Below are 25138 nucleotides of genomic sequence, written 5' to 3' on the forward strand. Positions count from 1 at the left end.
AGACAGTCGTTCAAAGCGTTCATGCCATCATCCAAGCAATGGAAATACCCCCCGATTCCTGCAGCGTCACAATTGCGTAAAAGACCAAGAAAGGAAACGGAATAAGTATTTCAAAAAGAAATGGAAGCGACGTCGTGAGGAAGTTTGGCCAACAAACTGCCCTTACACGTGAACGGGGGTCGAAACAGGTACGAATTCCGCCTCGTCGTTGCTGGAGGGCTCGGTCTTTGCGACGGCCGTCTTGTAGTAATCGCTGGCGTCATAGGCGAGACCACCATGGTATGACACGTCAAGGCCAGCGAGTTCGTTCTCACGGGTGACGCGCAGCAACTGGAGGCGGCAGAGCCCGAGGAAGAGCACTGAGCAAGTGACACCAACCCATCCGACGATCGACAAAATGAGGACGACCTGGGCGGCGAGCTGGCGGCCGCTGTGAGCGCACGTGTAAAACAACCCACATGTGTCGCTCCGCCCAAACGCCATTTCCATCCCATCCGCTGACGCCAACAAGCCCGGAACAAGGACGCCCCACATCCCACACACGAGATGTACAGGCACCGCATCCACGACATCGTCGATGTGCCAGCGAACAAGAAGCCGCGACGATGCCGTGTACAGCACCGCGGCCACAAGTCCGATGACGACGGCGCCGGCGGGTTCAACCACGGCACACCCGGCAGTGATTGCGACTGCTCCAGCCAACACACCGTTGTTGGCCATGGTTGGGTCGACAATGCGGTCCCCTGTGATGGCATTCAAGCAAACGCTCCCGACACCAGCTGCGGCGGCAGCCAGCGTCAAGTTGACGGCGACTTTGGCGGCGACGTCGGCGCCATGCCCGGTCAGAGTTCCAGTGGACATGCAGTTGAAGCCGTACCAGCCAAACCAGAGCAGAAGCGTGCCGACTGTTTGGAGGAGCACCGACTGCTTGGGCATGTCGTGCACCTGGCCGTCTTCGAAGCGTCCGAGTCGAGGGCCGAGCAGGTAGCACCCAACGAGGGCAGCCATACCCCCCGTCATGTGGATCACGCCGCTTCCAGCAAAGTCGACCGCTCCCACATCAAACAATAGGGTGCCCGCAGCTCGGGTCGTACTGGCAAACCCCGTGGACGACCACACCCAGTGCACGACAACAGGGTACATGAACGCGGTCAGTGCGACGGCGTATGAAATGTACGCGATGAACGAGATGCGCTCGGCGACAGCACCCGTCACGATGGTCGAAGCGGTCGCGGCAAAAGCCCACTGGAACAGCCAGCCCGCGTACGCTTTGCCGTTGTACCGGCGGTCGTCGTCGCCGGCAAACATGTTGTCTTGAAAGACAAACCCGCTGCTCCCCATGAACCCATCGCCCTGGACAAACCCGAACGCGTACCCGACAAAGTAGAAGCTCATGGCGCTGATGCATCCGTCCAGAATGTTCTTGACCAAGATGTTTTTCGTATTTTTGACGTGGACACAGCCAACTTCAAGAAAACAAAACCCGACTTGCATGAAAAACACGAGAAACGCCCCCATGAGCGTGTAAAACGTGTCGAGCGCGCGCGCTGACGCGGTGTCCATGGTCGGTGCGGCTGCCGCCACGAGCGCAGCCACGTCTGTGTCGGTGAGCGTCACCAACGTCCCGTTGACGACAAGGGTAAGGTTCATGGTACGTGGTCGGTCGCGGGAACAGACGAGGCGACGGACAACGACGGTCAACGCTCCAAGTGTGGCGCGACGTGGGCGTCGAAAATTGACGAGTGACTCGATTCGACCAAGCGGCGAGCGGTCCGAAGGACGGCGGGACGGCTCGTGGGCGACTCGAACGTTGTTGTTCGTGCATCAAGATCTTGAGTGGCGGTTGTAGCCGGCGGGGCCACAAGAATTTGGGGCCACCGTTCTCGCCGTCGTTGTTGAGTAGACAATCCGAACGTTCCAAGGGCAGTGGGCGGATACTCGACACGGAGGATGGCATCGAAACGTCCAAGACATGCCAGTCTTCAGCACAAAATGCACTGCCCCTGTTGCCATGGCACCAGGTCGACTATAGCCCACCGCGTCGAGGGGGGAGGTGCCATTCCGTTGGTCGAACGGGGGACCCCCTCCCCAAGGCTCATTTGGCGCTCTCGCATGTCGCGGGACCGTCATGGCGGGTTCTGGACTCAGGGAATGCACACCCTGACAACCCAACGTCACGTGGTTGGTTGCTACCCTGTGAGAACATGCCAATACACAACTGACGCTGGCGAATGCTCTGAGTCGAAGCGTCGACACCCGTGGAAATGCCACCGTTCCAATGCAAGGCGCTGTGGGCTGCGAGAGCAACCGCACAGGGAAAGGTGCCTCGGCGCATTTTTTTGCTCGACGGTAGTGTTTGCGTTCGTCGTGTGGATCGCGCGACCTGAGTACACACTTCCCCCGACAGACTCGGCATGTTTGCTTGGTCGCGTCATGGATGACCTTTCAAATCGACTTCAACCAACGCTGTGGCCCACGAGACGAGGGCCGCCCGATCCTTGGCCCCGACTTTGCAAACCGACGACGACCGAGGCCCCGATGCCCTGACAACTCAAATGCATGGACACTACCATCCCTCAACGAAACCACTGGCGACCGTCCATTTGTCGTATCAAGCTGCTCGACTTCAGCTGGTCGGGCAACTTCTGTTGGCCTCACGAGGCAATGATCCGCATCCACATTTTGACAGTGATGCTTTGGATGTGTGCTGGAGTTGCTCCCACTTGTCGTGCGTTCGTCTGTCCATGAGCGAGCAAGCGTCACCCACCCGACGACTCTAGCCGACAGACGGCAGTGGCAGAGTTACCTGGCACTGCCGCTCCATGCGCAATCAAGAGGGAAGGCGTATGGGAGCACAAGACGAGAACGTGCCGTGTGTTTGCGCAAACGTGTGGCCGGTCGATATGTTCTCGACGGCAAGGCAGGCGGAAGGCACAAAGACGGCTGTCTTCAAGCTTGCCACGACGGACTTGTGATCGATCGAACGAGATTTGTGGCGCGGTCGAGTTGATGCAGCGTCCCGTCGCTCAAGGGGATGCCATTTGTTCGCTTGGACGACGTTGCTGAATCGGTCCATTGAGTTGCATGACTCAATGTTGGATCCAGTGTTGGAAGCGCGGTGGGGCCTCCTTTGTTTGACGAGTTGTCTTTGCCAAGTTGTGAAAGCATGGCGGTCGACGTTGATGGCACTGGAGGGTCTTTCGTCGGGCATCGTTGAACCCCAGTGCAGCACGAATATCGCGAAGCTGTGGAAACCATGTCCTGCGAACTGGTCTGACCAACGCAGACCGGACCATGGCTCGTTCAGCATGCCACGCGATGTATGAAGGCGCGTCGGCGGCATCTGCCGTTGTTCGAGATCGTTGGCCTCGTCTGATTGGACGATGCGTGATTGGCGACCACCATCGATCGGGTGGGCGCCGGGTGATGGAAGAGAATGCGCTGGGCTTCACGCACTGGGCTGGCGAAGTCTCGTACACGTTCTGTGGCGAAGTCATCACGCTGGTGCAGGACCCGTCGTCCCATGTCTTGGGTAGCACCGTGTGGGACAGCGCCAAGTGCGTGATCAAGTACATCGAGTGCAATCGCGAACGCTTCGCGGCCATGCTGCAGCGTTCGCGACCGTCGCGCAAGGCCAAGAAGGCACACGCGGCCTCCACGTGCGAATCGAAGGTTGTCGCCGTGTGCGAGCTTGGCGCGGGCCTCGGCCTTGCAGGCATTGCCTTGGCCAAACTTGGCTTTGGCGTCGTGCTCACCGACGTCGCGCCAGTCATGCCGTGGCTGCGAGCCAACGTCCGAGCCAACTGCACGCCCGCCCAGCTCGAAACACACGTGTTTGTTCTTGAATATGGATGGGGCACTCCAACGTCATCTCTCGACGCAGTCGTTCCCGCTCCGTACGGTAAGCATGCCGCCGTCCCGCCACCCGAGCTCATGTGCCGTGGTTGTAGACATTGTTTTGTGCGCAGACGTCATCTACGAAGTTGCGTGCGTGCGGCCCCTCGTGCAGTCGATTCTGGCCATCTCGAATCGAAAGGTTCGCGAGGAATGTTGACGTCATGACGATCGTCTGTTCGTAGACGCTCGTCCTGTTTGCGAACGAACGACGCACGCCAGCCGTCCAAGCGGAATTCATGCGGTACTTGGACGAGTACTTTGTGTGGACAGCAATCCCTCGATCCCAGTGGCATCCCGAGTACGCCAAAGGTCGCCGCCATCGATCTCGCCGTACCGCTTCCGTCACATGCAACCGTAGATGCTCTCGAGATGTACGAAGCCAGGCGAAAACATACCAAGACTCCGCCAGAAATGTTGATTCCAGACGATTCATCGCTCGCGCCACCACAGGACGGTCTTCTGCACTCGGACGACAGCACGCCACGTCACGACTGAGGGTACTTATCTGGCGCGGCCACTCCATTGAACGATGCGACGAAGAGATTCCATCTCGAGAATGTCATGGCGCCATGCCACACCACGTTGCTGGAAGATGCGTACTGGTCCAAAACCCTCGACATTCGAAGCGACAGGGGAGGATTGCGGCCCAGGACTTTACCACGATGGCCCGATGGAAGACATGCATGGGGCCTTGGCACAACTATTACCTGGTGAAAAATGCACCCGTCCTTCAGTTGTCCAGGTTCCTCCAGCGCGTCTGGCTCTCGACGAACGCCAACGAGCTCGATATGACGAACCATTGCGATTCTTCACGGTTCCGAGTGGAAAATACTTTGCCATGGCGAGGCTGTTCAAGACTCGCGACGTGTTGGCCGTGTCGTGCCACGCGTGCGGTATTGGATTGCACCAGGGACAAACTCTCGCAAGCGAACGCACCCTCCATGGATGTCGCACCGTCGTGGGCATCACTGACATAATCTAGCCATGGAAACACAACGGTGCGACACACCAAGATGAGCGGCGTTCGCTTGCGAGAGTTTGCCGCAAGGGTTGGTGGCTGTCCCACGGCCGTGAGGTAGCGCTCTCGAAAGTGCCATGCGCTTTGTCCTGCATCAGAGGCGGCGTTGTTTCCTTGGGCCTTTGCAACCACGTAAGACGACACTGCCAGACGTGGATCCGCGCAAATCAAACTGTCGATTGTCAAGGCAAAACGGAAACAGGGGGCAAAACAAAACGGACGAAACCACAGGCAGCACGGGCCACGGACCGACAACTCCTACGTCGACCACACAAACGTTCGAATTGATCCCTTGGGCACGACAGTCGCGACGGCCCTTGCGTGCGGATGCTTATCCACCACGTCAAATGTCGCGTCTTCCGTCGGGTGTTCATTCAGCACGACCAGAACGCGCTGTTGCTGTGGAGTGTCGAAGGCGACAGCTTGGACAAAGGCATACCCGGCCGTGACACAGTGCTGGCTCGACGGGTTGACGAGTGCGGGGGGAGTGCCCGTCCCTTCTCCGCCGACAAACGTCCAAGTTTGGGCGGCGAGATCGGTGCAAGGCTCGAGTGTGAGGCGACCGCCGTCTTCGAGGGCGCCGTTGCGGTGGGTGAGACACTCGTACTCTTGCCCATCCTCCTTGTCGCGCCCTGCTTTTCTCGGCACGGCAAACTTCACGGTACTGTCGGAACCGTCAAACGACCACGAGTTGGACGTGTACTGGCACTCGACGAGCTCAATGCGATTGCCGAGCCACGGTTCCGGGACAACATCGATGCAAAATTTCGAGTTGGCCACTTGAAGCTTTGAGTCGGGGGTGCGCACGATGCGCTGGCGGCTTGACCGGTCGCACCCATACGCTCCAGCGGGAAACCGCGGTTCCAAACTCCCGACGTCACCGGTCGTGGTGGCCATCGACGCGAACGACACGTGCACGCTCGAGTACACTCGCTTTGACCCCGGCGGCAAGTACCCCGAGAAGTGCTTGATGAAATGGTACATAGGCTGGACGGTGAAGTCTTGGCCGTCCGGGTGTACGATGATCGGGGCATCGCACGTGTTGCCGAGTTTGTTTGGGCCGCCTTCGTGGTCCAGGATCAAATTCCAGTCGACCCAGCCACTTGCGTGATGGCTCAGATCCTGCAGGATATCGTGCGCGTAGCGAAGGCCGCGGTCCCACGCCTGTGGCCCCGACGCGACGCCGGGGCAGTGCGCGGCTTCGGTCGCAAGGAGCAACTTGGTCGGGTCCAAGTGGTGCGTTTGGTTGACGTGCTCGTGGTTCTGTACGCCGTCAAGATCGCGAGTGTTATCGTACCAGTGGAACGCAACTCCGTCGACGTAAGGCTCGACGTTGCTGTGGTTGTACACGCCTTGGGCCCACAAGTGGACGTTGCCTCGGTTATGGTCGAAGATGAGGATTTTTACGTGTGGGTGGTCGCGGCGAATTGTGGGCCCGAGGAAGTCGGCGATGAATGCGGCCTGGTACGAATCGTCGTAGAGGCAAGCTTCCCACGGGGCCGGCTGTTGGGGCTCATTCTGGGGCGTCAGGGCCCAGAAGTTAATGCCGTACGATTTGTACGCCGAGATGAACTTGGAAAAGTAAAGCGCCCACGACGACCGGTACGCAGGGTTGAGGCCATACGGCTGCGCCGAACCGAGCATGTTGTGTTTCCCGGACGCATCGGGCAGCTTCATCCATGCGGGAGGGCTCCACGGTGACAGGAAAAGCTTCAGGTCAGGACGGAGTCGAAGCGCTCGTTGAATGAACGGAATCATGGCGTCTGTGTCGTGGGCCACGGACATGTCAAAGTACAGCAGCAGTGTGTCGTTCTCAACGTCGTCGAACGAGTACGACGATGGCGAAAAATCGCAAGAGTTCATGGGGACACGCCCAAGCGAGTAGGCCGCTCCGCCGTCGCTTGCCTGGCTGAAGTACAGCCGGATGATGTCGTCTTGCTTCGATTGAGGCAACCGCTGAAGCTGCAGTGCCGAAGCTTCCGTGAACGCCCCACCAAACCCTATTATATCTTGAAACGTCTTAGAGCTGTCGACGACAATGTAGCTGGGAGAGTAGTCGTGAGAAGCCGTTGTTCGGAATTGGGTGTGGTCGATGGGTTGGGACATGTGGCCACTGGCAAACCCCGTCTCCACAACAAATACTGACGAGTGCGACGACGACGAGAGTTGCGTGGTGGCCGCAGGCGACGTTGACGCCGCGTCGAACGTGACGTGATGGACGACGCAGATTCCAAAGGACAACGCAATCGCGGCGCCAACGGCGATGGGGAGCGCATGGCGCTTGAACCAGGCGTTCGTGCGCTTCATCGTGACAGTGGGCATCGATCCATACTGCGTGCGCGGGGCGGCAGCACGAGTCGTCGCCAGCGGCGACTCAAGCGGCTTGCGTTCCATGTGGAAGATTTCGAAGTGGTCCAAGTGTCTGGCGCGTTCGATTCGAAATCTTTGTAACTGCCAGTGACGATATTTGACCAAATCATTGGATGAAATTCGGGATTCATCTGGAGAATACCCAATCAAAGTAGATGAAGTTTCCGAATCAACCAATCAAACTCACCGATGGTTTCGCCCCGTTCCACATGAAACAGTTACAACGCATCTCCATTTTCGTCCAAGAGCATGGAAGAACGCGCGCGAGCGAAAGTCAGTCCGTCGTGGCATGGAGCGATCATGTGTGGGATTAAATATCGGTGGCGAAAATAACAATGGAAGGAGAGATGAGAAACGGAAGACCGCGACGAGCTACATGAGCACGCACGTCTTCCGGCGGCCGCCATGGTCTCGCTCGAGGGGCAACGGGCCCTGATGCGGTCGACCGAGGAACTGCGATATTCGACGATGCAATACCCCGTGGTCGTTGGTAGGCACGACCACAGCCCCAGTTCCATGTGTCTTTGCAAGCTTGAACGCAGTCGCTTTGAACTTGACATCGAATGCCCGCGACAGATGCGGCTTCACATCGTAGACCCAGTCCCAGTACTCGTCCGCTTCCCGCCCTGTGTACTCAAACATCACCTTGACTTCACTTAGACACACTGGACAACCTCTATGCAATTGCAGCTTGCCGTGAGTCCCATGAAGAGCAGAAGAGAACGTACCCCACAAACGACGTGGTTCCGCCGAGGGACTTGATGCAGCTATCGCACACACACTTGTGCTGGCAAGGAAAGAACACCATGTGTGTCGGTCCAGCTTTGCACACGACGCATGGTGAATCGTCGTAGGTTCCGTCAGGGTGGCGCGCGTATGGTTTGGCCATGTTGAACTTGTCGACTTCAGCCATGTAGTCGCTGATCATGCTCCTGCTAACGTTGCGGAGGGCCTGAGTTTGGAACATCTTCTCGTCATCGTTTGACGACGGATGATGCGCAAGACTTCGACGCGACTTCGCGCTCTTCATGCTCTTGTACTCGGACGGGGCGGCCACAACGGGCAGATGCGATTGACAATGCCCGCTCTGTACATGCTTGTACACGACGATCCCGTGCTCGTCAACGATCTCGACCCACCCATTGCGGTCGAGAGAGTCGCTTCGAGCACTTGCTTCCATGGCGGAAGGAGGACGCACCGGGGAGCGCCACACGCCGCGCCTTTTTTTAGATTGTTGCTATCATCATGTTGAATAGGTGCACCCAACTCCTCGAAACGATCGCGGTTTCGAGATTGCGTTGCATCTTCTGTCAACCTCGCGAGTGTTCCCATCCTTACTGGGTTGGACAGCGACAGCCAAGGCATCTTCGTGCCGACAAAGCGTCATCGGGCTCGCGTCCGACAGCTTCGCCTCCTCAGAGGTGATCTTCAAGTGTACAACACATGGTAGAACGAGTCCTTCAAGTAGTGACTCAGATATACATGATTGGCTGAAAAGAATGTTATGTATCAAAGAGAGAGATTGGATTCGCTAAAATTCAAATTCTTGAGCCAATCCGAAACGTTGGATTTGGATACCTTGATAATTTCGCGCACACTGCTGCATTATCGAATTCGACGTCGACATCGCAACACATCACGTACGTACGGCTATCCTTGGTCGGGAAATATCTCCCGCTGTTGCATGCATGAGAACCATCTCACGCACTGGTGGACGCACAGAATGCTCTCGTCCCTTCGTCGGCCCGTGATCCGACGCATGATGTCGTCGCACGCACTGCCGTTTGCAATGGCCTCGAATGTCCTCGATGGCAAGATCAACACCAAGTCCAAAGACTTCGTTGAAAGCATCGAACGCATGAATACGCTGACGAGTGAGCTCAAAGTAGGTCTATTTTAAGGCTTCGATGTTGACATCGTTCACAGTTGTCTCAATCGCGGAGGTAGACACGATTGGATGTTGTCCGCTTGGGTGGCGGTGAAGCTGCTCGCAGCAAGCATGTCGCTCGTGGCAAGCTCCTTGCCCGCGACCGCATCGACTCCTTAGTTGACCCTGGCAGCGCGTTCTTGGAATTGTCGCCCCTTGCGGCCCACGACATGTACGGCACGCCTGTCCCAGCTGCCGGTATTATCACTGGTATTGGTCGTATCCATGGCGTGGAATGCATGATCTTGGCGAACGACGCCACCGTGAAGGGCGGCACCTACTTTCCCATGACAGTGAAGAAGCATTTGCGCGCACAAGAAATTGCGCGCGAAAACCGCTTGCCGTGCATTTACATGGTCGATTCTGGTGGTGCCTATTTACCGCTCCAGGCAGAAATTTTCCCGGACAAGGAGCATTTCGGGCGCGAATTTTACAACCAAGCGAACATGAGTGCGGCTGGCATTCCGCAGATCGCCGTCGTCATGGGCAGCTGTACGGCAGGTGGCGCTTATGTCCCTGCCATGAGCGACGAAAGCGTCATTGTGCAAGGCAACGGAACAGTCTTTTTGGGCGGCCCCCCGCTTGTCAAGGCCGCGACCGGCGAAGTCGTTACGGCTGAAGAGCTCGGCGGCGCTGACGTGCACTGCCGCACTTCCGGCGTGACGGACCACTTGGCCAAGAACGACGCACATGCGATTGAAATAGTCCGCCGCATCGTGTCCAACCTGAACTGGACTTCTAAGGCCAACGCGAACGTGACTCAGTCTTTGACGGAAGTTGAAGAACCGGTGTTCGACCCGGCTGAGCTTGGCGGGATTATCCCTGTTGATGGCCGCAAGCCGTTCGACGTTCGCAAAGTGATTGCCCGCATTGTGGACGGGTCCAAGTTCGACGAATTCAAGCAGCACTACGGCACGACGATCGTGACGGGGTTCGCTCGCTTGTACGGCCGCCCGATCGGGATCATCGCGAACAACGGGATCCTGTTTTCGGAATCATCGGTCAAGGCTGCGCACTTTATCGAGTTGTGCTGCCAGCGCCAGATCCCGCTCCTCTTCCTTCAAAACATCACGGGGTTCATGGTGGGCAAGAAGGCCGAGCACGGTGGTATCGCTAAGGACGGCGCCAAGCTCGTGACCGCCGTCTCGTGCGCGAACGTGCCCAAGGTCACTTGCATCATCGGCGGGAGTTACGGTGCCGGGAACTACGGAATGTGCGGCCGTGCCTTTAGCCCGCGTTTCTTGTACATGTGGCCGAATGCCAAGATCTCGGTCATGGGTGGCGAGCAAGCAGCCGGTGTGTTGGCGACTGTCCAACGCGACAACATGGAGCGCGCCGGTAAGACATGGTCCGCGGAAGAAGAAGCCGCGTTCAAGCAGCCCACGTTGGACAAGTACGAAGTCGAAAGCTCGGCGTACTACTCGAGCGCCCGTTTGTGGGACGATGGCATCATCGACCCCAAGGACACGCGCAAGGTGCTCGGGTTGAGTTTCAGTGCCGCGCTGAACGAATTGCCGACGCCAACCAAGTTTGGCGTGTTCCGCATGTAGAAGTAAAGAGGAGGCAAAACGAATGGACGGGTGTTTTGTCATGGACGCAGTTAAGTCGACTCGAGTTACACAGACGCTGGCGACGTCCACTTGTGCGCGAGCGCGCGTTGGAGTTGGTACAATTGCGCGGTTTCATTGGATGCATGGCACGCAAGGAGAAGGTAGTTGCGAGGCTGCACCATCCACGCAAATCGCATGAAGATTAAACTGTACACTGCCATCGCTACAACGTCGCCCAGTCGTGAGAGTGTGGTCCAGGTGAGGCAAGCACGAACTGCTTCGTTGTGCAAGATCCATCAAGCCACAGTTCTTACCAGAAGTCATGTTGATCGAAATTTTCTCCGGGGGTTTGTTCATGTCGGCAATCGCCTACATAACCCAACGCAGATCGGCATCAGGAACGATGGGAGTCGGTGCAGAGCCATCCATCAAGATAGGTGGCGACGTACAGCAGCGACGAAGCCCCAGTTGGCCACGGGACCCCAGAAGTGCGTCGTCTTGGGGCCCGTCGGGTGGTTGATGAACGCCTTGAATCGCCCTGCGAACGACATGATGCAATCGCTCGAATGATGTCACAAACACCAATGTCCGGGTACCCGGATAATCTATGTCTGCTATCCGTAGAATTGGTGCGCCGGATAATGTGGCTGGTGGTCGTACGGATAACGTTGTCTGGTATGGGTGGGTAAGCGGAGCGATCCCGTCGTTCGTGCAAATGGTTGGGGCGGGCGACCGAACGAATGCGACAAACAAAACCACCACGGGTGTGGATAAGCAGTACATATGCATAGAGCAGTATTCCGTCGAGCGCACCGATCGCATAGATGCTTCGCCACTGGTGGGTGCACCGTTTCTGGTGCCCAAGGGAGGGACCCGTGATTTTCATCGCACCCAACAGATGATGCAATGAGTCCTACAGTGACGTCTCGGTGCACAAAACGAACGGGCATGCCGACTGCGTTGCACAGTGCGTTGGAGCCACTAGCTTCACCTGTTCTTCCAGCTGGAGTTGGTCGGTGTACAGAGCATGTTCGCGTTGTACAAAGCCGTGGTGGACATGGCCGCGACCGCCGCCGCATTGTTCAAGATTTGGTTACCAGCCAATCAAAGCAAAGATACTGATATACATCATTCTGATTGGGGGGGAAATCATCTTGGGATTTGTATAGGGTTGAATCGAGCACATCCTTTCGAGAAAGGGATCGCATTGTGAAAAAAGATGCGCGCCAAGCTCACTCAAGGGCGCGCTGCGCCGCAGTACGGTTCTGTAAGCCCCCTCCTTGAGGATGAGGTGCACTCCCGACGTATGACCAAGGCCAAGGTGCTGCTTGTGGCCGGTGCCGTGAGCATCGTGGCCGCGGGCTTCGTATCAACGTTGCATGCGTCCCCGACTGCCGTCGTCAACTCGTCTTCCATCGGCACTCCCCACTCGAAGGTTCAGACAACACCTGTAGTCGTTCATGTTGTCGAAACTGCGTTCGAGAATGGAAACCCTGCCTTGTTCCGCAAGCTGCCGCCACTCAAGTTAAAAAGGTCTGCAACGACTAAAAAAGCCGCAACTGCTCCTGCGCGTCCGAGCACCATCCACATTGATGACTCGAAAGTCTTTCAAGAGATTCTTGGATTTGGCGGTGCTTTCACGGAAGCGTCGGCCCTGAACTTCAAAAAGTTGCCACGGGTCAAGCAAGAAGAAGTGCTGCGTCTTTACTTCGACGAAAAGACTGGCGCGGCGTATTCATTTGGCCGCGTGCCCATGAACTCGTGCGACTTTTCCGTCGCGTCGTACTCGTTCGACGACGTCGTAGGGGACGTGTCCTTGGAACATTTCGACACGAACGTCACGCATGACGCGGAAGCCATCATCCCTTTCCTTCGTCGTGCACTCAAACTTCGACCAGACATCAAGCTGTTCCTGTCTCCGTGGAGCCCTCCAGCGTGGATGAAAGCTCCCAACAGCAAGGGCGAGTTTTCGATGACGGGGTCAGCGACGCCGCTCGGCATCAACCCCACGTACCAGGCGGCTTGGGCATTGTACTTTTCCAAGTTCATTTCAGCGTATAAGGGTCATGGCATCAACTTCTGGGGCCTCACCCCGCAAAACGAACCCATGTTTCCAGCACCGTGGGAAGCGTGCTTCTACGAAGCCAAATCGGAAGCAACTTTTGTCGGCGACTTCTTGGGCCCGCAGATTCGGAAAGATCACCCGGACGTTAAAATCCTTGTGTTCGACCACAACCGCGACGCAGTGACGCAATGGGCGGCTGCCGCGTACGAAAAGGCGAGCGCGTACGTGGACGGCGTGGCTTTCCACTGGTACAACGGCGACGGCCGCGAGCTGGATGGTGCCTTGTACTACAACCACTTGAACGATACGCACCACTTGAACCCGTCCAAGTTGTTGCTAGCGACGGAAGCGTGCAACTGCCCTGGCGTAGCCACTGGCAAAGACGCGTGGTTTCGCGCCCAGCGGTATGGCCACGACATCATTTCCGACATCAACAACCACGCGAATGGATGGGTTGACTGGAACCTGCTCTTGGACCACGAAGGCGGTCCAAACCACTTGAACAATACATGCGACGCACCGGTTTTGCTCACGCCAGACGCCAAGGGCTTCGTCGTGCAGCCCCTATACTACTTCATCAAGCACTTTTCCGCTTTTGTTCCTCCAGGGTCGAAGCGCATCGCGGCGGACGTCCGCGTATCCTTCGGTACCCCTGGCACGGATCACGCGCTCTTCCTCAAGTACCCATCGGCCACGCATGTGTGCGACGGCAGTGTCCGGCAGGCGGTGGTGCGGACGCAGGACAATAAACTCCAGGTGAAGGGCACTGACTTTTGCATCGACGTTGTCAAGGAGTGGTTTGGGGACAAGGTCGAGTTGACCATGTGCATCTACACGCAAAACGTGTACAAGTTCACGGAGGCCGGCGAAGTCAAATTCCACAACAAGTGCCTGTCCGTCGCACACGGGTCGACCGAGAATGGCGCGGCCATCACGCTCGACGAATGCGTCGGCAGCACGAGCCAAAAGTGGACGGTCGGGAACGGCGTTGTGACGAACCAAGCGACCAACTTCTGCATCACCGCCGGGTACGCATTTGCCCAAGCGGCTGCCTTCAAGACACCGTCGAACCGCACGGTTGTGGTTGTGCAAAACGAACATTCGCAGCTGGACGCGTCGTTCGAGTTGACGACGCCACAAGGCTCGGTCGACACGATTGTGCCCAAGGGAGCGATTCGCACGTTTTACTGGGATCCTTAAGTTTCGTCAAAGCGGCATCATTTGGCCATCTTCTTCCGATGTTGAACATGCATTGTTTACGAGTTTGCAACGTGGATGTGGACGACAGCGCCGACGCAACCCAACAAGTCGGCGCTGCCACACACTGGTCGATTCCGCCCAGGCACAATTTCTTCAACGTGGCCAAGCCGGCCCCGTTTTGCTGGACGTCATGAGCAACCATGCACCACTTGGCCTCAGCAACTTATAGCTCCGACCCGCCAGGCCTTCCAGTGACGGAACGCTGCGCCGATCAAACAATTGGAATCAAGCAGTGTGCTTTTCGTTATCAAGCACGAGCAGCGACAGAGACCGCACCGATCGGTCGCCCAACATCACAACTCGTACTGGTGGTGCATGCATTATCCAGCATTACCCGAAATATCACCGAGAGCTTCAACCCTTCTTGGCCGCGACTGCAGGGCACTTGCCGTTGGCGTCGTACTTGCCGTTGCCGCCCGCGATGCGGTGGCACTTGGTCGACGGATAGATCGACATGATGCTGGACACGACCGAGAACGCCAGGCACGAAACAAAGACCACGATGAGGAGGATGCCGGCGAACTTGCTCTTGCCGCCCTTCTTCTTGAGCTCTTGCATCTGCGTCCGCTGGGGCGGCAGCATCCACAGCCACACCAACGCAAACAGCTTGGCGCCATACGAGATGAAGAACGAGTACGTGACGTCCCATCGGACGTCGGTCGTGTCGGCCTTGAGGTCGTCCTGCGATAGCAAAAAGTACGAGTCGATGACCTTGTAGATGACGGACGCGAACGGCGACGCCAAGTTGGACACGGTCGTGACGAGGCCGTACGTCGCGCCTTCGTTGCCGACGTCCGCGATCTCGACGGCGCAGTACGTCGCCACGATGAAGCGCACGCCGCCCGGCACGTTGTCGGCGAGCGCGACGCCCGTGAAGAACCACTGGTTGCGCACCACGTCCCAGATCGTGAGGAACACGACAAACCCGTCGACCAAGATGACCCCGATGGAGCTGAGCGCGATGGCCCACCGCCAGTTCCAGTGCAGACCCCACTTGCCGACCGCGACGAGGATGCCAGAAAAGATGGCGTTCCCGATGATCGACGACAACGAGTCGTTCAACGGCTCGACTTCGGCCCAGATGCTCGACATGGGACTGCCCGCCGTCGACCCGATGTTCTGGAACATGTTGTTGATGAACCGGAACGCGCAGATCTGCCACATCACGCGCTTCTGGAGCAGCTCCCAAAAGTTGCCGGCCCACTCGCGGACCGGGACGCCGGGCGTCTTGGTTTCTTGGACCACAAAGATCGTCGAGAGCACCACAATCACGCACGGAATCAAGCAAATGCCGTACGGGACGTTGGGCGCCATCGAGAACGAGAACGACCCGTTGTAGTTGGCGCCGTTCAGCCCAAAGCCCGTCACGATCAACGCGATGATTCCCGCCATCGTGCGCACGACGTAGATGGCCGTCTGCACGCGGCCACGCACGGCCAGGGGCTCGCGCTGCGCATACTGCACGACCATCGCGTCCGATGCACACGCAGCCGTCACGTACCCCAGCGACACAAACATGGACAAAATGATAAACAGGCCGCCGTTGTCCGGCGCTGCCAAGTTGAACAAGTCCAGGTCGCTCGCCGACGCGTTCGAGTACGGCTTGGAGCACGCCTTCGAGTTGCGCGCGGCCGCCTTTTCCCGGTTGCAGTACGGGTCGCCCAGCGACGAAAACGTCATGATGGCCAAGCAGATCATGGTCGCCGTCCACCCGATCAACATCCACGACTTGCGGCGGTACCCAAAGATCGGAAAGCAGTCGGAGAACATTCCCATAAACACTTTGAACGACCACCCGAGCGTCACCAACGTCGAGTACGACGCGGTCTGGTACCCCTCGAGCTGCAGGTACACGTTGAAGATGGGGTAGTTGAAGGCCGGGATCATGCCAAGGAGAACCCCGATCGCCGCATACTGGGTGAACAAACCAAACGCTTCGCGGGAGAAGAGGTCGAGGGCGCCACCCGCGACAAGCGCGCCGTCTTCGAGCTGTCCGGGGGTCTTGGCTTCATCGTAGCCCTTGGCGTCGATGTCCTTGGTGGCTGACTGGATATACGACACACGCTCCTGGAGATCCAAGTCGCGGCCCGAGTGCTGCATCGCGCTCGGCGAAAAGATGAAATGAAGGCACCGAGTCGTCGGCGGCGCGACGGTTGGTGGCGTCGAACAATCGTAGGACGAAAGCGCGCTTTGGACCGACGACGACCCCAACGGGACCCGACGACTCGTCCCGGCCAATCGACGCCGCGTCGAACATTTCCACGACGACTTTTCGAACGAGAGAAGCGAGTCCAACAGGTGCATGCAACTGTCGACGCCGTCACGATCGTGTGGCTAGCACGTGCATTTCGTCGGCGGCTCCGTCGACTCTGGTCGGAGGGGAACGTTCGCTGGATGATCGGGACATGCGAAAGCGCGGTCGTCCTTCAGACAATTGGCAGTGGTGGCGGACGGACTCGAGCGCTGGCTCCGTGACTCGAATGCAATGACAACGACAGGATGCGACGCTCGGTTCTAGTTTCGAATAATCGCCGGCCACCGCCGCATGGGACGGTCGCAAGATGAAGATGGATGGGCCAGTATCACCGCCGTCCAAGACGAGAGTGGCGGACGTCCACGTGGCACCGCCTATCCAGGTGGACAAGCGCTCGTACAGCACAATGACGTGGTAGACTCGCTCGCTCCATCGTTCGCCGAGGTGTATCGATCACAGCGCAGGTGGGAGTGTGCTGGCGGCGACAAGAGCCCGACGTCGTCGCACGCCCACTGGCAAGCAAGTGGCAGTGCTCAAAGTGGATATCCCCGTCTGGCGACGACGACGTGATTATGACAACACACCCAACGCAAGTGCGGCCGCTGCAACGTGCCAGCGTCGATCCATGCGTGCCATCCTCTGACTGCGCAGAGCCGCAGAGCGTGTTGTTGTTCAAAGCACCGAGCAACGGCCTGCTCCGCCACAACAATCTAGGCACCGTCGCGCGGACCTTTCATCGATGCCGCCATCGCCCCCACCAACCTTCGCCTATCCGCGGACTACGCAGGCTTGACGGAACCCTGCGCGCGTCAGTGGTCGAAGGGGTTTGTGGCCCCGTGCTCCGAAAGCGTTCGAGTTGTCCGCGCCATCGATGGGGCAGCTCTGGTTCGGCGGCCACGAGGATGACGCGGACGTGGCGATGGCCAACGACAGGCCGCCAAGTTGGGTCGATTTCGCCTCTTCCAGGCGTTTCAACACGCGTCCAAGTGACGTTGGCGCGCACCACGGCATGGACAAGAGCGCAGAAAGCGCTGGCAATCTCAAGCGGCGGTGTGGCGACAGAAAGCGTCCTCCACCGCAATCGTCGACACAACTGGCGGCGGGACCTCACGACGTCTTTGCAGTGTGTGGATCGTTCCAGTTCCTGAGTCGGTGGCCGCCATGTCCTGCGAACGTGCGCGCGCGCGGCGACATACCTCGTCGACGCGCACTTGTACGACAAGGGCGCTCCAAGTAGCGTACGCTAGCAGCAGCACGTCACCTCATGCCGAGATGCTTTTGACACGGCTTCGACTGCACGAGCGTCGCCATTCGCTGAAGCCCAACGTTAAATGTCACGATGCAGTAGGCGTCGTGGGTCGGCAGCGGCGCCGCAAGGTGGCCAGGGAAGGAGCTGTCCCAGTAGCACCTTCAGGGCATCGCACGAGAGCTGTGCCGCCGCCGCCGACGGCACGCGCGCGGTCCAAATTGGACGAAAATCGGTGTAAAAGTTGAAAAAATTGGGAAATTGCACTCGATAAAATGTCGAATCTCGTCGTCCTCTGTTTCGAAACCGCCGGTGCACCCGTTCACGATCTTGACATCGAACGGCCAGGTGGCAGTCGTCATGGCAGGTCATGGCCGCGTTCTCGTCGCTGCTGCAGCGGCGCTGTGCGGCGGCCTGGCTGGTGTCGACGCGTCCGTTGCATTCAAGATGACGCGCCTGACCACAACACACGAGGAAATGTTCCTCGAGACGTTGAAAGCCGATCGCGACAGCGGCGGCGCGGCCAAAACGACCCTCCTTCTTGGCCAGGGGGTGCATTCGGTCGAAGCGTTCTTTGGCGGACAACCGCGCGTCCTGATCGTGGACACGGGCAGCGCCGACACGGCGTTTCCGTGCTCGGACTGCCACGGTTGCAGCGACAGCCACCTAAACACTTTCTACCGCTTCACCAACACCTCGACGTACGTCTCATGCAAAGACAATGCGGCGTGGGGGTTGACTGCATGCAAATCGTGCACGACAGACGACAAGTGTGTGTTTGCAGAGCAATACGTCGAAGGCAGCGGATGGGAAGCATTCAAGGTCAAGGATTTGTGCTACTTTGACGAGAATCGAGACGTAGTCGCAGACGTTGTATTTGGGTGCATGCATTCGGAGAGCGGGGCGTTCTTGAACCAGGAAGCGGACGGAATCATGGGCATGTCGAGGGACCCGGACGCGCTGTTTGTGCAGTTCTTTGACCATGGCGCGACCAAGATGAAGGGATTTTCGCAGTGCATTTCGTCAACGGGAGGTCACATGGTACTCGGCGGACTCGACGCTTCCGTCCACAACCCTGGTGCCGACATGGTGTTCACGCCACTTCGGGCGACGGGGTATTCGTACTGGACTGTCTCGATGGAGTCGCTCGCTGTGGACGGCGACATCATCGACGTCCCGAGCACCGTGTACAACCAGAACCGTGGCTGTGTCTTTGACAGCGGTACGACGTTTGTGTACTTGCCTAGCGCGGCCGCAGATGCCTTTCAAGCCAAGTGGGCTGCTGCTGTCGCGGCTGCTGGCCTTGACGCAGCCACGTTTTCAACGTACCGAGAAGGCGGCGAATACGTCGTGCGGTCGCCGAGCGTGCTCCTCAAGTTCCCGACGCTGTCGTTCAAGTTTGCCAACGATGCCGTCATGCATCTCCCCCCGACGCAGTACATGGTGAGCAACGGAGGCACCACGTACACCGCGACGGTGTTCTTTCAGGATTTTGCCCATGCCACCATCATCGGCGCCTCCATGCTGGCCAACCACAACGTGCTCTACGACATGGCCAACCATCGCGTCGGGTTTGCCCCGGCCGACTGCGACACGGACGTCGTCCATGGAGCGATGGCGCTCTTGGTCACGGATGTCGGCGGCGACACGTTCATACCGGAAACAACGTGGATGCAGTGGCTGCTGCAGCTGCCGAGTGTGGCAGGGTTTGTCCTGGGCGTTGTGGTGTTGTATGTAGCGAAGGAAGCGTGGGATGCAGTCGGCAAGTTTGTTGGCCGTGACAAGGCGGTGTTTGTCGCGGCGGACACCGCCTGCGGCGATAATGACGAAGAAGCCGGCGCCGTCCAACCCTCCACCCGGACGACGTTTGTGCTGCTATAGACGAGATAGAGCCATCACTTGTGTGAATCTATCGAGACAGCCATCGATATGCGGTCGATTTGGGTGTGTACAAATCCATGGTGCCACGTCGCCTTGTTCGCGTAGATCGCGATTCTGGCCTCACTCGAAAGGATTTCGTGACCGTTTGCGCACGTCGGTGCTGCGATCGTGCGTCCTTGAGTGCGAGCGACATAATTCCCCGAACGCATGGTACATCCATGTCCAGTGAGCAGTGACGCGCAAACTGCGTCGACATTCCACACACGACAGTGAGCGCATGCCAGGTCGCGGCTCTACCCTGCAGCGGCTGCAGTGGCTGGTGAAGCGCTGCACCGCGAGCTGGTCGTTCCCAGTGTTGCTGCACCTGCACTCTGCAAGGCCGCGAGCTGGTCGTTCCCAGTGTTGCTGCACCTGCACTCTGCAAGTTCAACGACCTACATTGTTGGAATTTGCAATGGTGAGACCATTTCAATATTGCTACTCGGATTCTGCCAGGCGAAAGAAAATCGAGCGACGTGCCCACCAACGCCACGCGGCTCCTACGCCCTTGCCCGCCACGACGACGCAAGTAGCGCCAACTCTCGACGGATGCACCTTACGCTGGCACCCACTTCACACCCGCGGACATGCAAGCAAGGTCGCGCGGGTTCCAGCACGCACATGCATCCAACCAAAAGCCACCTGAGTAGGGAGACTGACAAGTCCTCCTCGCCGGTGCGATGATTTCGACAACGACCGATACCCCATGCTGAAACGAGCGCCGGTCGACGACATCTTGTGGCATCCATTCGTGGAACCGTGCCGAACCGCGTCGTGTGGCTCATGCGCAAAAACTGCACCAACTCGATACATTACACCAAAGGAACGCAAAAGAGGGAATCGAAAGAACCATGGCGATGCGTGAAGCCGTTGGAGGGTCGACTCCCCATAGCGCGAGCACGTACAAGCTCGGCACACAACACTGCCTCCAGTTCGCGCATGCCAGCCGAGTTCGTCGCTCGAGCGTTTCGTTCCCCATACCTTCGAGATCGACAACAACGTCAACGTAGTCGCCGAGGGACGGCCAAGCCGTTGCAATGGACACTCCATTGCAGTGCAATCACTTGGTGTTTGTATACACAGTGCACCGGCCACACTTGTGACCACATCAATCATGACGCCATTCGGCATCTCACCCACGGCAGCACATGGCTCCACCCGCCGCCGCCGCCGCGTTGGGCGTTCGGCACGCGGCGATGGTGCCACACAGCCAGCCGCACCTTGTAGTGTATAGAGGTCGATGCAAGTATAAGTCGGGCAAGTGCGCGAACGAACGTTCGGTCAAGGACAACGGTCTGCCGCACACGTTGTGCGAGCCGCACCGCGTGCAACACAACAAGAATCAGCGCAAGTCGGACGTGAAGCGGCGACGGCAGATGCGACTGGAACGAGGGGGTAGCAAGACACGTGTGCCAGCCAAACCGTCGACGACCGACGAGACGTGGACACTGCGCGCAAGTTGTCCGTCGCTGCAGTCGGTCGACGACGCATTGCCTGCCGACACTGCAGCGGCGTCACCAGCGTCCATCCTCGAGCCATTCAAGTGGAACGACGACTGGACCTTTGACGACTTGATCCTCCTCCGCGACGTGATCATGTGACCGCTCGATGGACTTGTCGCGATGGAAAATGCAATATTTACCGTCAACCTGTGTCGATGGCATCGCGCGGAGAAGGGCGGTGGTCGTGTGTGCGGAATTCTCCTGGCGTTGTTGCGTGGGGATCTGTCGCGTCGCTGCCAGTGTCGCCATCGGGCAGTAGCGATGGGCAACACCATTAGTCGCAGCCATCGCAATCCAAGAGGAACGACAGGATGTGCATGGAGACAGGGCATCGAAGCGACGCCGCCTCTAGCACGCGCGGCCATGCGTTCAATGTGTCGCGGCCAGCACCCGGCCGTCATGCAGCCCCGTTGGATGGCGTACACGGATGTGTAGATGGAGCAAGACGTCGAGAGATGGTGCGGCGGTGTTTGTGCGAGGTAGGCGAACGTCAGGTACATGGCGCGCCCGATGGCTTGCGATCGTGTCCCGCGGGAACCAAGACGGTTGCATCAATCTTTTTCGTGTCTACGAGATGGTTAAAAAGCTTCGCAACGAATTCCGAAACTGGCCCAACTTTTGCGTGAACCGGTCGCGGTTGGACGCTTCCAACGACGGGACGATATCTTGGTACAGCTTGGCAAACGCGTCGTCGACTTGGGCTTTGTGTTGATCGTTCCCTTGCGACGCGGCAATGCTGTGTTGGTACGTCGCGAGCGCGTCCGGGCTGCACAGCGACAACGACAGAATCGGTCGCGACAATGCCCATTGCGACGTCGCGTCGCCATAAATCAAAATGTTGAACAGCGACGACAGGAGCGTCGACCACAACGACGGGTACGCTTGCAAATGCACCGACAGCGAGTGTTTCACGGTCGAGTCCTTTTTCTTCTTGGTTTCGTGGTAATAGAGTGTCGCGAGGTGGTCGACGGCGGTCGCGCATTGCGCCGCAATCGTCAAATCGTACGAGTTGACACCTTCGTGGAGGCTCTGGACGAGCTGGGAAAAGATCGTCGAGTCGAGCGACACGACCGACACAATTTGGTTGCGAAACAGCATCTCCAAAAAGAAAAAGTATGTGTTCTTCACCTTGGGGTACGTCTACCGAGTCGTGCATGAGCGCGCGCGCGTCAACATCACACGGCCGTACCATGAGTTCGTCCAGCGGGATCGACAGCGCCAACTGGAGACACACTTCGAGCGCTTGGTCCCACGCGCCGTCGTTGTACAATTTAAACACTCCAAAGTTGACATAGTTGCCGCCTACAACATCCCGGTCAAGACCGTCGTCGGTGGTCGTCGTTGACGCGTACCCAACGCGCGGAACAGGATGCCCAAACACAGCGCGATGCCCTTGTACCTCTCCGCGTACGCATCGCGATGGATCGGGTGGTTGAGGATGCGCGTGCCGTACGCGACAATCACGTGGCTGAGCTCGCGAAAGAGCAAGATCCCGTTCGGCGAGCTCTGGTCAAACATCACTCGCTGCGACTTGTTGTACGCCAGTTCTTGGAGAAACTTGAGCAGCGCGTTCATGACGGTCGGCGTGTTGTACCAGACTTCGGCCGCCTTGGTAAACACGGGCATGTACGTCGGGTACACCAAGTCAAACATGACGTTGTACGTGCGCTTGTTGTGGGTCGAAATAAATACACCGCGGAGGTCGCGGCACACTCCAATGATGGCTTCGCGGACGTCGGGGTGGCGGTAGTCTTGAATTTGCATCAACTTGGCGAGGACCTGTTCGAGCGGCGAAATGTACTCGTCGAATCGGTCCGTCGACTCGTCAAACGATGTGGTGAAGAGCAGCCGCGAAATCGTGCTGTGAAAGCTCGTGCGGTGCCGCGTATTGGACGGGACTGCGAGAAACGGAAACTCCTCGGCTGTCGGGTGGCGGATCAAGTACTGGACCGTGTCGAGGCCGAGCAAGAGCTTGCCCGACGAATACCCGGACGCAATGTCGAGAAAGAGCGTGAGGGTTTGCGAGATCACGCGCTCTTCGTCGCCCCAAAACTTGAGGTTCTGGCCGACGTGCGTCACGATCATGTTGACGACGATAGTGTGATCGCCAAACCCCATGCGCTCAAACATGCGCTGGTACGACTTGGTCTTGGCAGACATGGCTGTATCCGACGGCGACGATACCCCCAACACGCCCGCGGACCCTGCGGTCGGTGACGCCACGCTCAGTTGTGGCATCGACGGCATGCCATGCTGCTCGCCAATATACGATCGCCGAAAGTAGCTAAAGTAATGGAGGAGGGCGAGTTCCAAATGGATGTGGCACTTTTGGCTCCCGCCAGAGTTGATCAAGCGGTGCTCAACTACTTTCATCGTGCGAAACACGCGCTGGCACAGGTCAGCATCGACCAGTTCGTCGCCGTCGTTGAGTTGCGTTGACGTGTACGAGTGGCCTCCAATGATCGACCCGACAATGTAGATGAGCCACGCCAGCTGCATTTCGAGCCCATTCAAGCCACGTGTCATCGCTTCGTCGTCATCTCCCATCGACGTCGACGCGCCGTTGCTGATCACGTCCCGGTATTGCGAATGGAGCGAATCAAACACTTGGAGGATGTACTCACCAATTTGGCGGTAGTTGTAGTGGCAAATGGTCGGCAGCTTGTCAAACTGCTCCGACAAACTCCCTTCGTCTTCCAACGGATCTTCCAAGCCATCGTCCTGGGCGACTTGCTGCGCAGAATCCAACCGCGACTGCACGTACGATTGTACGATGCGCGGAATCGCCTGGTCCAAGAAACTCACCGAGGCGGGGCCGTTGCGCTCAGCACGTACATAGGGCAGAGCAGCAACGAGGCGCGACCAGAGCCCAAGCAGGTAGTGGATCGAGTTGGCGCTCCACTGCCACTGCTGGAACGACTTGACCGTGAACGTCGGGGTCAGGTCCATCCATTCCTGGAACGACTCAGCTTTCATCAATTCCGACAGCTGGTAGTTTGACTTGAGCCGGCCTAGAAGGCGGCAAAACTCATGGTAGTTGTCTTGTTCAGACAGCCCTTGCTGCGTCGAGATGATCCGGCAGATGCCAGTCAAGAGATGGGACAGAAAGTTGGCCCGTTCCTTCTCCGGCGCAAACAGCGAGCGCCGCACAGACGCCAACAACATTAATGCCTCCAGACACCGCGCCGAGTTGGGAACGGTGCTACTGTGGTAAAAGTCGAACAAGAGCTGCATCGTTTCGGGTTCTTGGACCAGCAAACGCCACGACGACGGGACTTGCAGCGCGCCAGCGTCTTCGGACGACTCGTCGGGGTTGGTGCCAATGAAGTCGAAGGACAAGCATTTGATGGCAAGGTTTAAAGCGAGGTCGGCCATGCGGTTTTCCTGGTCAGGGGACGCGCCAGGGATGTTCTTCATCTGCAGTGTCTTGACTGTTGTCAGCGCCACTTGAAAGATGTGGTAGAGCGACGCCTCTCGGAACGCGACGGCAATCTTCCGGTGGAACGTCAGGTTGCGACCGCTCACCGGTTGGTTCATCTCGGTCACGAGTTCGTTGAGGATTTGCAGCCCGATGATGCAGTGGTCGACCGTGGCTTGCAAAAACTTGGACACTTCATGGTTGAGTTCGCGGAATTGCTCGTCGTCGAACCAGCCAAACTTGGTCAAACGGCACACGAGCTGAATGAGCGATGTCGTGACGTACTTTTCCAGATTTGGGCCCTTCTGCGCCAAGTACGCCAAAACGTAGTTGCGGATGTCGATGCGTTGGGACGGTGTAAAATTATTCCAGTGCGTCGAGATGAGCTTGGTCAAGCTTGTGCTCGCAACCAACAGCGCATACATGCACGTCGAGTTGTCCAAAATGTACTGGCATCGCGGAATGTGTTCCGCCGAGCTTTGCAGCGCCAAGATGGTTTGCTGCGCCATGGACCGCTCCATTTCGTTGCTTGACTGGTACAACGCCGTGCACAGCATCTCCACTTGCTTGAGTTCATTCGCATCCATGATCTACAGAAACCTTCTTCCACAGACCGTGAGAAGATGCAGAAAGGACGGGCGGCGCGGCGACGGCGGCAAAGGGAAAGAAAAAGTCGAGGAACCACCCCCTATTTTGTATGGATATGGGATC

At 58.0% G+C, this 25138-nt stretch overlaps 11 protein-coding genes across 11 annotated transcripts; 5 read left to right on the plus strand and 6 right to left on the minus strand.

The window, feature by feature from the left end:
- Positions 1-21: 21 nt before the first annotated feature.
- On the minus strand, positions 22-4090 carry H310_13451 (hypothetical protein). Its single transcript, XM_008880960.1, has one exon. It carries the CDS (start codon positions 1648-1650, stop codon positions 163-165), a length of 1488 nt encoding a protein of 495 aa, XP_008879182.1. The 5' UTR covers positions 1651-4090; the 3' UTR covers positions 22-162.
- Positions 22-7314, plus strand: H310_13450 (hypothetical protein). Its single transcript, XM_008880959.1, has 3 exons — positions 22-3901; positions 3951-4036; positions 4080-7314. The coding sequence occupies exons 1-3, from the start codon at positions 3295-3297 to the stop codon at positions 4872-4874; spliced, it is 1488 nt and encodes a 495-aa protein (XP_008879181.1). The 5' UTR covers positions 22-3294; the 3' UTR covers positions 4875-7314.
- Positions 4644-7314, minus strand: H310_13452 (hypothetical protein). The gene has a single exon (XM_008880961.1). The coding sequence runs from the start codon at positions 7307-7309 to the stop codon at positions 5174-5176; it is 2136 nt and encodes a 711-aa protein (XP_008879183.1). The 5' UTR covers positions 7310-7314; the 3' UTR covers positions 4644-5173.
- A 222-nt stretch (positions 7315-7536) lies between these two features.
- Positions 7537-8701, minus strand: H310_13453 (hypothetical protein). Its single transcript, XM_008880962.1, has 2 exons — positions 8014-8701; positions 7537-7961 (listed from the first exon to the last, which is right to left on the minus strand). The coding sequence occupies exons 1-2, from the start codon at positions 8463-8465 to the stop codon at positions 7658-7660; spliced, it is 756 nt and encodes a 251-aa protein (XP_008879184.1). The 5' UTR covers positions 8466-8701; the 3' UTR covers positions 7537-7657.
- A 202-nt stretch (positions 8702-8903) lies between these two features.
- H310_13454 (hypothetical protein) lies at positions 8904-10788 on the plus strand. Its single transcript, XM_008880963.1, has 3 exons — positions 8904-8925; positions 9008-9170; positions 9233-10788. Exons 2-3 carry the CDS (start codon positions 9009-9011, stop codon positions 10760-10762), a joined length of 1692 nt encoding a protein of 563 aa, XP_008879185.1. The 5' UTR covers positions 8904-8925; position 9008; the 3' UTR covers positions 10763-10788.
- A 5-nt stretch (positions 10789-10793) lies between these two features.
- H310_13455 (hypothetical protein) lies at positions 10794-11361 on the minus strand. Its single transcript, XM_008880964.1, has 3 exons — positions 11212-11361; positions 11077-11131; positions 10794-10985 (listed from the first exon to the last, which is right to left on the minus strand). Exons 1-3 carry the CDS (start codon positions 11311-11313, stop codon positions 10828-10830), a joined length of 315 nt encoding a protein of 104 aa, XP_008879186.1. The 5' UTR covers positions 11314-11361; the 3' UTR covers positions 10794-10827.
- A 620-nt stretch (positions 11362-11981) lies between these two features.
- On the plus strand, positions 11982-14027 carry H310_13456 (hypothetical protein; the record flags this gene model as incomplete). Its single annotated transcript, XM_008880965.1, has 1 exon — positions 11982-14027. One exon carries the CDS (start codon positions 11982-11984, stop codon positions 14025-14027), a length of 2046 nt encoding a protein of 681 aa, XP_008879187.1.
- A 414-nt stretch (positions 14028-14441) lies between these two features.
- Positions 14442-17842, minus strand: H310_13457 (hypothetical protein; the record flags this gene model as incomplete). The annotated part of the gene is made up of 1 exon (XM_008880966.1): positions 14442-17842. The coding sequence occupies exon 1, from the start codon at positions 16389-16391 to the stop codon at positions 14442-14444; it is 1950 nt and encodes a 649-aa protein (XP_008879188.1). The 5' UTR covers positions 16392-17842.
- A 105-nt stretch (positions 17843-17947) lies between these two features.
- On the plus strand, positions 17948-19468 carry H310_13458 (hypothetical protein; the record flags this gene model as incomplete). The annotated part of the gene is made up of 1 exon (XM_008880967.1): positions 17948-19468. One exon carries the CDS (start codon positions 17948-17950, stop codon positions 19466-19468), a length of 1521 nt encoding a protein of 506 aa, XP_008879189.1.
- A 480-nt stretch (positions 19469-19948) lies between these two features.
- H310_13459 (hypothetical protein) lies at positions 19949-21710 on the plus strand. Its single transcript, XM_008880968.1, has one exon. The coding sequence runs from the start codon at positions 20656-20658 to the stop codon at positions 21106-21108; it is 453 nt and encodes a 150-aa protein (XP_008879190.1). The 5' UTR covers positions 19949-20655; the 3' UTR covers positions 21109-21710.
- On the minus strand, positions 21440-25125 carry H310_13460 (hypothetical protein). The gene is made up of 3 exons (XM_008880969.1): positions 22362-25125; positions 22199-22311; positions 21440-22149 (listed from the first exon to the last, which is right to left on the minus strand). The coding sequence occupies exons 1-3, from the start codon at positions 25012-25014 to the stop codon at positions 21577-21579; spliced, it is 3339 nt and encodes a 1112-aa protein (XP_008879191.1). The 5' UTR covers positions 25015-25125; the 3' UTR covers positions 21440-21576.
- Between the last annotated feature and the right edge of the window lie 13 nt (positions 25126-25138).

The sequence above is a fragment of the Aphanomyces invadans genome, assembly GCF_000520115.1.
Source record: "Aphanomyces invadans strain NJM9701 unplaced genomic scaffold supercont1.51, whole genome shotgun sequence".
In the NCBI taxonomy this organism is placed as follows: domain Eukaryota; phylum Oomycota; class Saprolegniomycetes; order Saprolegniales; family Verrucalvaceae; genus Aphanomyces; species Aphanomyces invadans.